This window comes from Triticum aestivum, chromosome 7A, assembly GCF_018294505.1.
Source record: "Triticum aestivum cultivar Chinese Spring chromosome 7A, IWGSC CS RefSeq v2.1, whole genome shotgun sequence".
NCBI lineage: Eukaryota > Viridiplantae > Streptophyta > Magnoliopsida > Poales > Poaceae > Triticum > Triticum aestivum.
This window is the reverse complement of record NC_057812.1, coordinates 119,180,909-119,196,206: the sequence shown is the minus strand read 5'-3', so window position 1 is coordinate 119,196,206 and position 15,298 is coordinate 119,180,909. Positions and strand designations below refer to the sequence as shown.

The following is a 15,298-nucleotide window of genomic DNA, read 5'->3' as shown; positions in this document are numbered from 1 at the left end:
GCCCCCCTCGTCGGGGTTGCCCCTAATTTCTCAAAACACGTGGTCTTGCCCACCCCACTTTAGCGTCTTGTGCTTTTGCCCTTTGACTGTTTGACCGTCACTTTGAAAACTTCATAACTAAATCAGAAAAATGCAAATAAGATACCAAAATGTTTGGAAAAACATCACCTGTATATCAATGTCACTTGCATTCATGAAAGAAGTGTTGGTAAGTGCCCATCCGAGTTTTAGCTCTTATGATACTACCATGAACAATAAAATCTAAAAAAATCCAAAAAATTAAAAAAATGGTGGCAAAGAATGATAAATGTTTTAAGTGCTTGCCAAGTTTCATCAGGGAATGACATTCGTGGAAGTCGTGGCAAAAAAAATCTATTTTTGTTCATCATGGAATGAAATTTGTGCAAGTCATGGCAAAAAAACAATCAACACTCAAAAATAGATTGTTGTTTTTGCCACTACTTCCATGAATGTCATTCCTTGGTGAAACTTGTCAAGCACTTAAAACATTTGTCATTCTTTGCCACTAACTTTTTATTTTTATTTTTTGATTGTTTTTATATTTTAGTGTTCATGGTGGTATCATAAGATCTAAAACTCGGATGGGCACTTACCAACACTTTTGTCATGAATGCAAGTGACATTTACATACAGGTGATGTTTTTCTGAACATTTTGGTATCTTATTTCCATTTTTATGATTTAGTTATGAAGTTTTTAATGTGACGGTCAAACGGTCAAAGGGCAAAAGTACAAGACGTCAAAGTGGGTTGGGCAAAACCACGTGTTTTCAGAAACTAGGAGCAAACCTGACGAGGGGGACACAACTAAGGGTATAAAACCAATTATCCCAATCATATATGTCACACATTTAAGAACCGACACATCATACAAATAAAACATTTAATTGATGATGTACTAGCTAGATACGTGTGCTTTGTTATGAATAAACAATATGCTTCCAGGCTCATTTGAGTTGCATGTAAAACCAACGCCATGCTTGCATATTCATGTTGTTATCATACTATAATGTTTTGTGGAACTCTTTGCGGCCCTAAAAATTATTATATGACGTCTATTTCTCTCAATTGGGTGGTCAATATCATGTCGTACCCGACCACTGATCCTATCCAGACCTAACAAAGAAATTGTGAAGTACCTTGATCTATAAGTGGCAAAATCTTAATCACAGTAACTCATTATTATTTTCCCTTCGCATGATATTTTTCTAGTGGTGATAAGTCTGTTTGTGGTGGGCATTCGTTGTACTTCCTCGGTTAATTTGTTTTTAGCCGCTAAAGGTCTTTTAGCAAAGTCAATCAGCGATGATGTTAAAGAGCTTTTAGCAAATTTCCATGACTCATGCCTCATCTCCCTTTTATAGAAGGTCCATCCATCAATTAACCACGACCAGCCCCTTTCACTAACCCTAGCCGCCACCAAGGCTCCTCAAAGCTGCCACCTCGGTCCTTCTTCCCCCTCTAATCTAGTGGATCAACAACAGCGAGAGGAGTAGGGACCCGTCGTTTTTGTTTTTCTTCGGTCTTGTTCCCCCTGGGGTTTTTCTCCCTAGCGGCATCCACGAGGTGGTGGCAGCGATGACGGGTTGAAAGAAGGTCTCTTCAGCCTCTCCTTAACTTGACGCTGACAAAGGGCCTATGAGGGTATGTGTTACCATATTGTTGGATCTCTTCAAATGTTGATAGTTGGTGTGTCAATCAAGGTAAGCAGTTGGTTGGATCTAGGTAGGGCGACTTTGACCTCCTTTTCAAGTTATTTTGTGGCATGACGCGGTTTCTCTAGCCCTCCAAAATAGTTGTGAAAGAGTGCAAGCATGCAGTGCGGGGGGTGATGCCCCTAGCGATGAATGTCTATTTCAGCCTTCACAGTCAATTATGGCAAGGGCGTTGTTAATCTAAACATAGATGGCGCATACATTATGGAGACACGCGAAGCTAGTGCTCGGATGATCCTCCGTGACAACACCAGTGGCATAATCTTCTCGGCATGCAAAAACCTTTTGCACTATGCGAGCCCATTGCGAGCGTAGTTAGCAACATGTCTAGAGGGGCTAAACTTTGCTTTGTAATGGTCTATACTATCCATTCATGTTGAGTTTGACTGTAAAGTTGCCTGGTCTCCATTTCAGGCACAATCAGTAGACAGATTGGCAAACACAATATTGGTGACTGAAGTTAGGAAGCTTCTCAATGAGAGGGATAGTTCTATTGCTCATACTAATAGGAACTAAAATATCATAAGTCAAAGATTAGCTTCTTTTGGTCGTGTTGAAGGCCATGCGACACTATGGACCAGATCAGTCCTGCTAATGTACCACAACTCTATATGGAGGATTTCCCTCCAAGTTGAGCAATGAAATCCCTTTAACCACGCAAAAAGGGTATGACAAGGGCGTTGGCAGGTGTCCCTTTACCATACTGCTAGTTCAACGCTATTTTCAAGCTCTAGCGTGCTTCCTACAATCGAAGGAAGAAGATGACCAATATGATTTTTAATGTAAATTTTTTGCTGGCCGTTTTGTATCTTGTTATCTTTGCAATCTATTTTTCCACCATTTTCCTTGATAATGTTCAGTTATGAGATGCCCATTGGATCTTTGTTCTAAAAAAATGTCCCATTTACAGGATGATATATAATATAGTATGATGTGTAGAATATGAGACATTTTACGGTATATCAGATCTATTTGGGCCGTCCATTTATGTGGTTGAACGGCCAGATGAGCCAATACTACAATAGATTTTCGGTAGTATATATTGTTAGTTAGGGGCATTATAGGCAGTTCACTGTTTATCTATCTGTTTATATCAATCTCGTGGATAGGTTCATGCATGCAGGTCTACTTCCCGCCATCGTCAAGCACCCATCTCATCCAAGTGCCCTCCCGTAACGAGCAGTAGTATTACTCCCCGGGAATCTTCTCGGGAGGAACTAAACACCGCTGCTTGCCGCGTTCTTGTATGGTGTGGCCTGAGGTGAGCCGTAGTCGAAGTCGATTCGAGCATATCACCGTGACACCGCGGACTCCTGGTTCAAGGCCACACACTAGCATGGCATCAATCTCCAGCTTGACTCGCCTTGTCGTCTACTCGTCCATCCGCTCGATGAGGCCCAACACCTTCATATAAAACATTCCTCCTCGTTACCGTCGTCCATGTCCGGCCAGCCAATAAGCGTCTACATGTCAACAGAGAACACCATGAGTCATCCGGGCTGAAGCTTAGTACGTTGCCGGGGAAGAACTGAGTGTTAGCAAGGCCCCGGCTCACATCACAGTTCTCGTCGAGGAAATTTATGTCTGCCAAAGAACGCACGAAGGAAGCGCGACACGAATACACAAGGACAAGCCGGTTGATCGAGATCTTCGAGAAACTAGCACGCATGCACATACAAAGCTAACCTCTCCAGCGAGCTGGCTGCTGGATGGATTCTTTCGAAGGGCAAGCAGGTAAACTGTTAGAGTTGTGTCGAATATAGTGTACAAGGTAGGTTACAGTTGGACTTGTAGTTGTATTGTATTTAGATAGGATATGGAGTCGTGTCCAAGTAGGACACTTGTATCCTAGGCCTTTTATATATAGTGAGGATAAACACACGATGTAACCTATGCCAACATAATATCACAGGAACGCTGGGGAAGCCGGCGGCATGTGCCGGCGTTCAGGGCGACCTGGTGCGGTATTGTGACGGTGTCACGGGGAGGAGCGCCCATAGTCAGGCCCCGGTGATGTAGCCATATCGATGAACCTCGTTAATAAATCTCGGTGTCGTGCTCGTGTGATTGCTTGGTACTCGGATGATCAACGGTATGCCTTGAATTTATTCTAACAAGTGGTATCATGAGCTAGGTTATTCGGAGGCTGCCGATCGTTGATTTAGAGGAATGATCGAGTCCAAGATGCAGCCGGCTATCGACGTGATTCTTGACGAGATTGGAAGAAAGCAGATCGGTGGGCGGCTCGTGCGCAGACAAGGCTGGACGTGCAGCGATGGATCAAGAGGATCGATCGGGCGAGCGTGCGGCGGTTAGACGCGTGCAAGCGGCAAGTGAGACGTGCGGCGATCGATCGATCGGACGAGCGTCTCCTGCGAGCGGCGGCGGCGTAACGTGCGGCAACAGGACTTGCGATCGGGCGGACGACGCAGACGTGACTACGACCGTGCAGGCGCAGCAAGCAGATGGCTGCGTGGCCCAACATGTGTTTGCCTGTCTGTGTGTGCTGGCGGGCTGGCCCGGGCGGGGCTGTCCGAGCCGGCAGCGTGTCCAGGCGAGGCCCAGGCACGTACGCGTGGCTGGCTGCTCAGGTGCGTTGCGTACGTCCGAGATTTGTGTTTGAAAAAAGGAGGACCGAGTCCTCTGGTACGCTGCAAGGCAGCAGATCAATTGGGAAAGAAAAGAAATCCATCACGTTGGCATTCATCGAATTAGCAAGGCATTGACAAGGCAGTTGCACTAGCATCAGGAGTTGAGCACTGAAGCACATCACGTGAAGGCCAAACATGTTTGGTTGGATTTTGCTATTAGTACATGGGGGTGTACCTTTTCAGGTTTTGCTCGTGTACTTGGGGCATTACAGTGGAAGCTCGGTTAATTTTTCACAGCGTTGGTCATACGAAGAATCATGATGCCAATGGGAATCGGCTTTGAGGTGAAGAAGTTCAACGGAACTGAAAACCTTGAATTATGACAGACAAGGGTGAAAGATTTGTTGGCACAATGGGGATGCTTGAAGGTGTCGCGGGAAGTCAATTCAGTTAAGATGTAATTATCATGTGATGGATGGAGATTCGCGGAAGACGATTTGGGAGTCTCGAGTGTGTCGTACAGTCGAACGAGTTCGGCTGGGTTGGACTGGACAGTCTGACGGATCGACTTGGATGTCAGTTGGTACAGAAGACGGCGATTATTTCAGCGACAACGACATAGGAGTGTGATGCTGATGGTGACCGACTTCTGAGCGTGGAAACACATGGCACAGGCCCAAGGGCTTGTGTGGCTTCGACAAGGCTATGGCGCGGGGTTGATTCAAGGTGATATACACACGGAGCTTGAAGTCGACAGGGCGCGGGGTGGATTGATTATCTACCATGGAGTCATGTTGAAGGTGGAGCTGAATTGAGGGGCTACAGTGTAAGGATCCAGAGAATCGAAGCCTATTCAGCGAAAAAAGCGAATGACACGTAGTTCGGACTGGAGCCCAGTGGTCTGATGGAAGCGTGAAACTCGTCATCGGTCGGTAATGATCGGTGGTACTCTGCAGTGGAGGTTGAGTGGTGTGGGTTCGCGACCCTTGAGACTCGACCGGGACAGCGAAGGCTCGACGCGGTAGTAGCGGCGAAGCGTGCGGTATGCACGGGACATGGAGACGGGTCAGGGCTCTGGTGGGCATACATGTGGTGAGATAACTGCGAATTTGACTTAGGATGACCACAAGCAATGGTGAAATTCTTTCAAGTTCCAGACAGGCGGTCAAGAAAGGAGCGATGATGTTGAGTTCAGGTAACACTTATGTGTGGCACCTAATATATGAGTTGTTTATTTTCACGCAGGTCAGTGATCAGTGTGTGATGGCGTTGACCGGAGCTCTGGAAGTTGGGAGCATACACTAGAGTAAAGAAGAACTTAATTTTGCTCGAGTGTTGACAGTGATCAAGAAAAGAAGGGACTACAAGTTGCAGGTGGAGTCACATGGAGTCTTTAGAGTAGCAACGGTACTCACGGGATAAACTCAAGTCCAATGCATATAGAAGTTTCACACAAGGACGAATTCAAGGTGGTGCAGAATATTTGCTAAGGTGGAGTTTGTTAGAGTTGTGTTGAATATTGTGTACAAGGTAGGTTACAGTTGGACTATGAATTGTATTGTGTTTACATAGGATGTGGAGTTGTGTCCAATTAAGAACTTGTATCCTAAGCCTCTCATATATAGCGGGGATAGACACACGATGTAACCTATGCCAACATAATAGCACAGAAACGCAGGGGAAACCGATGGCATGTGCCGGCGTCTAGGGCGACCTGGTGCAGTATTGTAGCGGTGTCATGAGGAGGAGCACCCATAGGCCCCGAAGATGTAGCCATATCGGTGAATCTCGTTAACAAATTTCGATGTCATGTTTATGTGATTGCTTGGTCCTCGAATGATCAATAGTATATCTCAGAGTTATTCTAACATAAACACTACACGTGCGAATCGATTCCGCCGGCCGGAGATGCAAGAGAAACGTACGCGAACCCGCTGATCTGATCTAAACATACGCACACAACGTCGGGTCTGATGGGATTAATTTAGTTAATTAGATTATCATCATTAAAGAACAAATCTACCTCTAATACGGAATTACCAATATATCGTAAAGAAAAAAATTACCAATCAATGCTGACCATTGGATCCACTAAATACTACCCACTATTTTGGGTAGTATGATGCATCCTAAAAAATCTCTAGAATATATGCGCTATTACTCTGTATAATTTTTTAATAGTAATAACAATCCGTTCAGATGTTGTTCATGTATATGGTACAGTCGGTCATAAGTCACGAAGTCCTTTCCGTGCAAAGATGTCATATCAAATTAAATTCTAGCAACCTACCTACTGCTAGCAAAAGACAATGTCTGTCCGTGTATATATACGACCGAGGAGGACCGATCAAGTGTCTATATTTCCTCAATATAGTTCAAAAGGATCACCAGTTTTCTCTCGAATACTTACTGTTAGGAAAACACAATGCAAGAAGAAACCAATGCTACCTTGAGAATACGGGAGTAGGAGACATTCAGGAGAGAATGCTTTGTATGAGTCAGCAGATCTGTACTTCTTATTGGGTTCCTACAGCATCAGGATCTCCGTTGACTGCCCACTGAAGCGTGTCATCATATGCAGCAAAGAGAAGAAGTCTGCGAACACCACTACCCCTCCTCCGCCCTCTTTCAGCGCATTCTCGGCTAGTTGGCGAGCATTTGTCTATTCCCCACGACAGAATTGTATGAAAAGGGGAGCCTCGTGCACATGCCTAGTTCAGGCCTTCAAACTGTGGTAAATCAATATGTTCATTCAACGAGATCCATGAGAGCTCGTTTATGAATCATGTATGCGGCGAGCTCGGCCTGCAGGCTATAATGTGGCGAAGAGGTTTCTTGTGTCTTTCTTGTTCACTGAATCTGGCTGTACCCTTTTTTAGGGGAGTGAATCCTGCTACTGTCGAATGACGATTTCTATTTGCAATAACTAGATGGTGGAATTTAATGATGTAATTTTGCAAAAAATAAAATCTAGAAAAAAAATCTGAGAATTTGAGTAGGCCATGGTCATGAATCCTTGCTGACCTTTCGATGCTGGCAGCGAGTGTCATCCTCTTCTTGAAGGTGCCCGGTATCGTTCTCTTTTGTGAAGCCGCCGTCTTGTTTGCTCGCGGTGTCCATGGTGGTAGTTTTGTGGATTTTCGTTGCCTTGTTAGTTTGGTTCGGGCTGCGTCCCATGGTGGCGAGTTTAGCCGTGTTATTTTTCTGGTTGGGCTGAGCATTTCATGTCCATCTGTATAGTCGCCATGTTCACACCTCCCGTGTCCGTGTCATGTGTTGTACCACTCCATGTACTCACTCTTAACTTCTTTTATCAATGGAATGATATGCAAGCTTTAGGGCATCTCCAACAACTGTAACATAGGTGTTGGTAAATTTGCCACCTAGGACATAGTGATGATGTGGCATGTAATAAATGTGAAGAGAGAACAAAATTGTATGTAAAATAACCAACAACCTTTGCACAAGCTCCAAGATGAAATAGAAAGCAATCATATTTATTTTTTCATCATCTATTGGATAGCTTAGATACAACCTATTGGAGTAGTTGTATGATAGCTTGTTGGTTGATGACATGAACATTTTACCAACAAAGCTAACATACAATCTATTGGAGATGCCCTTACGTATCCCAAAAAAGAAATTAGGCCATGGCCCGGTAGACACATCTCCAACTTCATACATGAAACTCGCACGCCTCCTTGTCGGATCACACCAAGTGTTTTGAGACGTGACATCATGTCGCACCACATGATTGGAACGTGTTTGGTTGTCCACACACCGGTGGTAGGTAAGCTACATAGAAAAAAATCTTTTACTTTGCACCGTGTTTAATTACATGCATTGAGCTCACATGCAGTCTAACACGCCTCACAAAGTAGCATAGAGCATGGCCGAATCAGTGTGATCGGCATTGAGGAGGAACGGCCGAATCGATCATTTCCCCTCAGCTTGCCTCACACAGACCATGCTATGAAAAAGCTACCCTCTTTTTTTGTGCGTTAAGATGCATCATCCTTTCACAGTAGTACATGCAAAAGGCCATTAAAACAAAACAAGTGACCATTATGCTTCCAAACTTCATCAACCGTCATGCATGCAATCAAACAATATGTACACATCATTTTTTAGCCCATTTTCATTGTTTCATATCTCGGCCAGCTTGCATCGTTCACCACATACAACCTCTAAAAATGCATGCAGGTAACCAAACACATTCTTGAATCTCTTCACGTGAAAATTTCATCTTAGTTGACATGACTTGTCGCAACGCCTACAAGCATCCTCGTTGTGCCAACAAATCTTTTGCTTTTGTCTGCCATAACCCAAAGGTTTTAGTTCCGTGGACTTCTCCACCTCAAACCTGGTACTTATTGGCGCCATGATTCTTTATACGGCTGACCCTACGAAAAACTAACCAAGCTTACCACATGCGATGCCATGCAGTCCGTGTATGTCTAGCAAAGCCCAAAGTCCAGCACCCTTCCCGCGTGCAAGTAGCAAAATACCAGGTTGAAAATTGACCAAACTTGCTACTCACGGGAGCTACTCTACTCCTTGATGCTTAGCCAGAACCTCTCGTACTGCGGCCTGGCTGTTCTGCTGCACCCACGCGCACGACCCGATGCAAACTGTTGATGTCGCCCCTGCTCCCTGATGGATGCGTACCAGTGTACCATGATGGATGTGTTTTCCTTCCGCCGAATCGACCTGGCTGCCTCCGTCCACGTCGCACACGAGGACTGTCTTTTGATCCAAAACAAATCTCTGTCCGATCACTTGCCTTTCTCTAACCTGCACGATTCCAATGGCCCGCTGCTCCGAATCGAGCAGTAGCTCGTGCTGCCCGACCGCCGCCTGCACACGTCTCGCTTTAAGTCGCGCCCACCGCTGCAGTTGCACGCGCCGCACGCTTTCGAAACTTGCCGAGATCAGCCTGGATCGCTGCCGCTCCGTGATCCCCTCGTAAAGATTACAACCGCCGACACTGCTGCAGATCGCTCCTGTCAAACTCCAACGACGGTATCTTCCACCTCCACTAGATCAACACCACGGCCTCAAATCAAATCTTGCTTATGATACCATTTGTGCAAAGGTTATTGGTTGATGACATAGACATTTTATCAATCACGAATAGCTTAGATACAATCTATTAGAGTAGTTGTATGATAGCTTGTTGGTTGATAACATGAACATTTTACCAACAAAGTTAACATACAATCTATTAGAGATGCCCTTACGTATTCCCAAAAAAGAAATTAGGCCATGGCCCGGTAGACACATCTCCAACTTCATACATGAAACTCGAACGCTTCCTTGTCAGATCACACCAAGTGTTTTGAGACGTGACATCATGTCGTACCACATGATTGGAACGTGTTTGGTTGTCCACACGTTGATGGTAGGTGAGCTATGTAGAAAAAAATTCTTTTACTTTGCACCGTGTTTAATTACATGCATTGAGCTCACATGCAATCTAACACGCCTCACAAAGTAGCATAGAGCATGGCTGAATCAGTGTGATCGGCAATGAGGAGGAACGGCCGAATCGATCATTTCCACTCAGCTTGCCTCACACAGATCATGCTATGAAAAAGCTACCCTTTTTTTTTGTGCGTTAAGGTGGTGTTTGGTTCTTTAGTCCTAAGACTTTTTCTAGTCCCTGGGGCTTTTTAAAAAAGACTCTCAAGAAGGTGCTCCTAAGGATTTTTAGCAAAAAGTTTCAAAAAAGTCCCACCCTATTTGGTTTGCTAGGTACTTTTTCTAGTCCCAACATAAAAAAGTCCCTGAAACCAAACACCCCCTAAGATGCAATATCCTTTCATAGTACATGCAAAAGGCCATTAAAACAAAACAAGTGACCATTAATACTTCCAAACTTCATCAACCGTCATGCATGCAACCAAACAATATGTCCACATCATTTTGTAGGCCGTTTTCATTGTTTCATATCTCAGTGAGCCTGCATCGTTCACCACATACAACCTCTAAAAATACATGCAGGTAACCAAACACATCCTTGAATCTCTTCACGTGAGAGAGCCCAAAAGAATTTTCACAAAAAAAAAGAGAGAGAGCCCAAAAGAAGAAAATATCAAGCAGGAGGTGAAGCAAACTAATTTCGTTTTATTACCAGGTTACGTTGAGCAAACAGCCGGCCAGCCAGCCAGCCTACCGGCGCGTGCCTGGCTCCAAAAGAAAATCACACATGCACAGGAAGAATGTGAGCCCGGATTGGAGCTTCGTGTTTTTATCCCAAGCAACCTGTGTTGGTTGCACTATCTAAAGAAAAAAAATTATTTACAAGAAGCGACAATAAAACTAACATCATATGTTTATGTTTCCATACAAGCAAATTTAAGCTGGAAAAAAGCAAATCATTTTGGTAACATAACTGAACAAAAAAATGTATTCATAACACAGGAGCGAGGTTGGCTCTAGGGGAAAAAAAATTGCTGGCCCCGTGTCATCATATTTGGTGACACAGGCGGGTTTCCACGCGGCCGCAACTAGTCTCCTCCTTTCCCAGCCACCCGTCGCCACCGTCTGTAGGTACCGCGCTAGGCAAAGCCATGGGCTGTTGTAAGCGGCGACGGGGCTCCTTCCCCTCCCTCGCTTCCTTTCATTCTATTCCAAATGTGCCGCCGGTCTTTCGCTTCCGTTGGGAGGTGTCGACCTGTGTGTGTGGGGGTGGGTGGGTGGGGGGGGGGGTGATCATGGACAGCGGGGCCTATGGCCATGTTACCTGGAGCATCACTTGGGAGCGCCCCCATGTTGGTTCTTGCCGAGATTTGGGTCATGACCTGGGTTCTGGTGGCTGTGCCAAGGGGGCTCCAGTCGCAAGTGGAATGTGTGGCCTGGAGTGTGCCGCATGTGGTGCTTCTAGGCACAGATGTGGTGTGGCCCACGCAGCAGCCACACAGTGGTGCTTAACGGCTCTGGCCTGAGGCTCCCGCTCGGGTTGGCCAAATTTCGGCCCGAGGAGGGCCGACTAGCTACCGGATGGAGGTGGTGGGTGTTGCCCCGAGAAGGATGTGGTGGAATGCGGCGGACATGCGTGTGGTGAGTGGTGTGTGTTGGTGGTGGTTTATGCGACTTTGGGAGGGGTTGCCTTGCCGTCAGATCTTTCGGCTTCGATACGGGTGATGCGTCCTTTGGGTTCGTCTGGGCCAAGGCTAGAGGGACTATGCTTGTGACATTCTCGGCGACGGGCCGTTGACAGCCACGGGACCGTGTTCCCTCCCGATTCAGGTGGTGCTGGTTGGGGACGCCGTGTGGGCACCTTCGTCGCCAATCCGCCATGATTAGGTGGCTGATGTCGAGTAATGACCAGAAAGAGGCGCTTTCCTACTCTTCCTTTCGTGGTTGACGAGTTGCCAATGTGGGCAGTGGGCAGAGTCTCAGGGTCTTGGATGTCGGGGCGGCGACCCTGGTGGTAGGATGCGCATTTGGCTCTCGGGCGGAGAATGTTAAAGTGGTGTCGACTGCGTTCTTTGGCCAATGGAGATAGGCATTATGATGTTCATGGCGTGTAGTGGTTAACGTTGATGATCACATTGCCGCCGTGAACATCATAATGCCTATCTTTAGAATCTAAGATCTGCGTGTCATGTTTCGATGATCTTACCCGGACACACATTGAACTTGTATTCTGGAATTAAGCAGCGTCGATATAGCAGAAACGTGATTTCCACCTCACAATCACCAGTTGCTTTTCTTTTTACTCCGGCCTATGCATCATCAGCAGTACAGGCATTATTATTTCCCAGTAGCTAGATCTCCAAATCAGAATCAGATACAGGTGAACTTGAGGTCTAAAGCTTGAAGGCCTTCTCCACGCTCTCCCTCCGCGCGCCGACGGTCTTGTACACGCGCATGAACTCGTCGAAAGTGACAGTGCGGTAGCGCGGCGGGTTGCCCTCGCCGACGAGCTCCTCCGCGGGGCCGATGGGGATGTCCGCGGCCGGCATGAGGAACGTCGCCACCGACGTTCGTGCCAGCGCCCCGTTGGTCATCGCCCGGTGCTCGATGCTCTTCAGAACCCCGTTGGTCGCAATCTGCATCAACATCAAGAAATGAACTATCAGTCAGCCTGGTGATAATTTGTGTTGATCGATCGACGACCCCACATTGAAAAATGAGCAATCTGAGGCAAAGGGGGAAGTGATCAATGGATGGATGCCTCGAGCAGGTGGCCGAAGTTGACGACGAAGGCGTTGGGCACGGACTCGACGTTGATCCAGTCGCCCTTGTAGGAGACCTGGAGGCCCGGGACGGTGCTCTGGAGCAGGAGAGTGATGAGGTTCCGGTCGCAGTGGGGCGGCAGGCCCAGCGTCAGGCCCGGCGCAGGGCACGGCGGGTAGTGGTTGACGTTGATGATCACGTCGCCGCCGGTGAGGTCCCCTTCGAAGTAGTCCGGCCGGAGCCCCATGCCCTCGCACAGCAGCCGCAGCAGCTCCATCCCCACGGCCCTCGTCGGCTCCACGAACTTCTCAACCACCTCGCTGCAGCGCACTCGAGATTCAACACCAAAATTAGTCAAATCAAAAAGAAAAAATTAAATAAATAATCGGGTGCTATCCGATGGGAAACGGTAGCTCGGGATATCTTCAGCCGGTTTGGATGACGGTCATGTAATAGGATAAGCAATTAGTTTACCTGTCTATTTTTGAGCCAACCGGTTGTGGTTTATCCTTTATTTGGCTAGCTTGTGTATCTAGCCTTTGCGCTCTGTGTGAGCCTTTCTTCTTCATTTTATTTTACTACTTTTGAGATTTCGAGACCTTGTGGATGATTTATTGTTAATAAGATGGCCGTATGCATCATGCTGATGCAGAGGCCGGGATCCCCTTTTCGAAAAAAATAAAATAAATAATCGGGTATCATATGATATGATTGAGTTGGCATCATGAATTTACCGGAGCTTTTGCGGCTTGTCGGGCCAGTTGTTCTTGGTGTCGCCGACGGGCGAGCCGCAAGCGAGGCGGAGGCAGTCCCGCCAGTACTTCTCGCCACCGAGCTCGTAGGTGGTGCTGGAGAAGAGACGGTTGGGCTTGTCCGTGTCCTCCGAGTAGAAGGCCACCTTATCCTCCGCTGGGAGCCGGAAGAACTCCTCGCACGCCGCCTCCATGTCCCGTATCGCCTCCGCAGAGACGCCGTGGTTGACCACCTGCACACATCACCGCGCGGCGGTCAGCCGGTCCGGTGCTTTGACAACGAAACATCGAGAGATGAAGTATCTAACTAAAAGGGGGCTGTGATTTCGCACTGACCTGGAAGAACCCGAGCTCCTTGCCGGCGTCGAGGACGGCGCGGCGGACCTCGTCGCGGCCGCGAGAGAGGTCGATGACCGGGAGGGAGACGGCCTGAGTGGAGGCCGGCGGGCGCTGATCGGGCGGGAAGACGAAGCAGTCCGGGAGCGTCGCGTGGGTCGGGACCGAGGAGAGGAGGTTCGCCATGGCTCTGCTCTGCTTGATCTGGAAATCTTGGGGAGACGAGACCGGTAGGTGAGCAGGTCCGGTGAGCAGGGGAGCACAGGAGCTCGGGAGAGGAGACAAATGCGAATATATCCGACATGCTTCACGGACATCCCAAAGCTTAAAGGTGTGGCCCTCTTTTTCGGCCCACGAGCCGGCCAGCCCATGCTCCACACGACGAGTCCGTTCGGACAGTACGAGTCGGATTGGTACAATACGAGACGACGGCGAAATCGCTGATTATGGCGTAACTTTCGGACGCGGAGTAACTGGTCTCGAGCTCATATGCTCTTGATATCCTGGGCGTTCGCTAATGCATAGGGATATGGGCCAATTCTTTATATAGTTCGTTTTGAAGTGCTGGTAATTGCACACTGTGCGGGAATACGTATGTGTCAGGGCGAGGGGTGGGCCAGCTGCTTGGCGGCCGTCTCCGGATGACGGGCTGAGTCGTGGCCCAGGATCGTTTTTGTCTGTCTGATCCGTGGCTCAGATATCGCTTTCCGTCAGGGCGGCAGCCTCGAAACGAATGCAGACGCAGACTATTCTTCCCCAACACAGCCGCCATTTTCGGTATCTGATGAGGGAGAGAGGGAGGAAGTTGGAGAACAGGCGACCAACGCTAACGGAGTTCCCTATGCAGCCAATCAGAAGGTATGATAGCGATTTTTTGCAAACTTTGCGTGCGATTTGAAGAGCGGAGCTCAGAGGGTTGGGGTTTATTTGCTTTCTGTGCCACAGATCCACGCTGATTGAGGAGGTAGGAGAGAGTCTGCTGCCAGAAGGTTCGCCGGTGGACGGTGGTGGAGGTGCTATTTCTGGTCAACACGAGTGTGAGCGGCGATGGGCGGATCTGCGTGGCATCTCTGCACCGGTGGCGATGAGCGAAGATGGGCGAATCTGCAGTATGGCAGCAGTGTGAAGGGACAAGTCGCTTCCATATTCTGAGCTCCATACGGGGAAGATGAATCCCCAGACTCCGTGTTGGAGTAAGAGGTTAGGGGAACTAAATTAAAATTTGATCTATGCTATGAAGAATTTCAGTAAACGTATTTTCAGGCTGTTTGTGGCCGTGCAGTGTTGGCTGAATTTTTGGCATGGCAGTAATCCATAGTCTGATATGCATTAGTGTGAGGACTTATGTTTTAAGCGGTTAATCTAATCTAATTAGTCTTTATGTGAGTTAGTAGTTTGAACTGCAACTAGATGGGCAGTGTATCAATTTGGTTGATACAAATCATATATAATCCCTTTCAGGTTGAGAATTGGTGCAGTTGCTCCTAGCAGGACACCCCAAACCGCATTGTTTGTGTAAAACCCGGTTGAAAATGTTACTCCGGTGTTGGGTACTACTTTAACTTGCTGGGTGAAGCATATGAGGTGAGCCTTGGATCAAGTTCCTTGATTTCTGTCTGATCTGTGGCTTGGAAAGGTCGCTTTCCGTCAAAGGGTGGTAGGCGTGGATTGAATACAGGGCGAGCCTGTTCTTCTCTGACG

General features: G+C 47.5%; 1 protein-coding gene across 1 annotated transcript; it reads right to left on the bottom strand.

Moving 5' to 3' along the window:
* Positions 1-11,948: 11,948 nt before the first annotated feature.
* LOC123151949 (2'-deoxymugineic-acid 2'-dioxygenase) lies at positions 11,949-13,885 on the bottom strand. Its single transcript, XM_044571577.1, has 4 exons — positions 13,598-13,885; positions 13,244-13,494; positions 12,508-12,829; positions 11,949-12,382 (listed from the first exon to the last, which is right to left on the bottom strand). The coding sequence occupies exons 1-4, from the start codon at positions 13,781-13,783 to the stop codon at positions 12,140-12,142; spliced, it is 1,002 nt and encodes a 333-aa protein (XP_044427512.1). The 5' UTR covers positions 13,784-13,885; the 3' UTR covers positions 11,949-12,139.
* Between the last annotated feature and the right edge of the window lie 1,413 nt (positions 13,886-15,298).

Bases quoted from the DNA above. Each gene is read 5' to 3' on its own strand.
- LOC123151949 (XM_044571577.1), bottom strand. From the start codon at position 13,783: ATGGCGAACCTCCTCTCCTCGGTCCCGACCCACGCGACGCTCCCGGAC. The intron at 13,495-13,597 runs GTCAGTGCGAAA...TGATGTGTGCAG, and splicing joins AGGAGCTCGGGTTCTTCCAG to GTGGTCAACCACGGCGTCTC. The intron at 12,830-13,243 runs GTAAATTCATGA...AGTGCGCTGCAG, and splicing joins GACAAGCCGCAAAAGCTCCG to CGAGGTGGTTGAGAAGTTCG.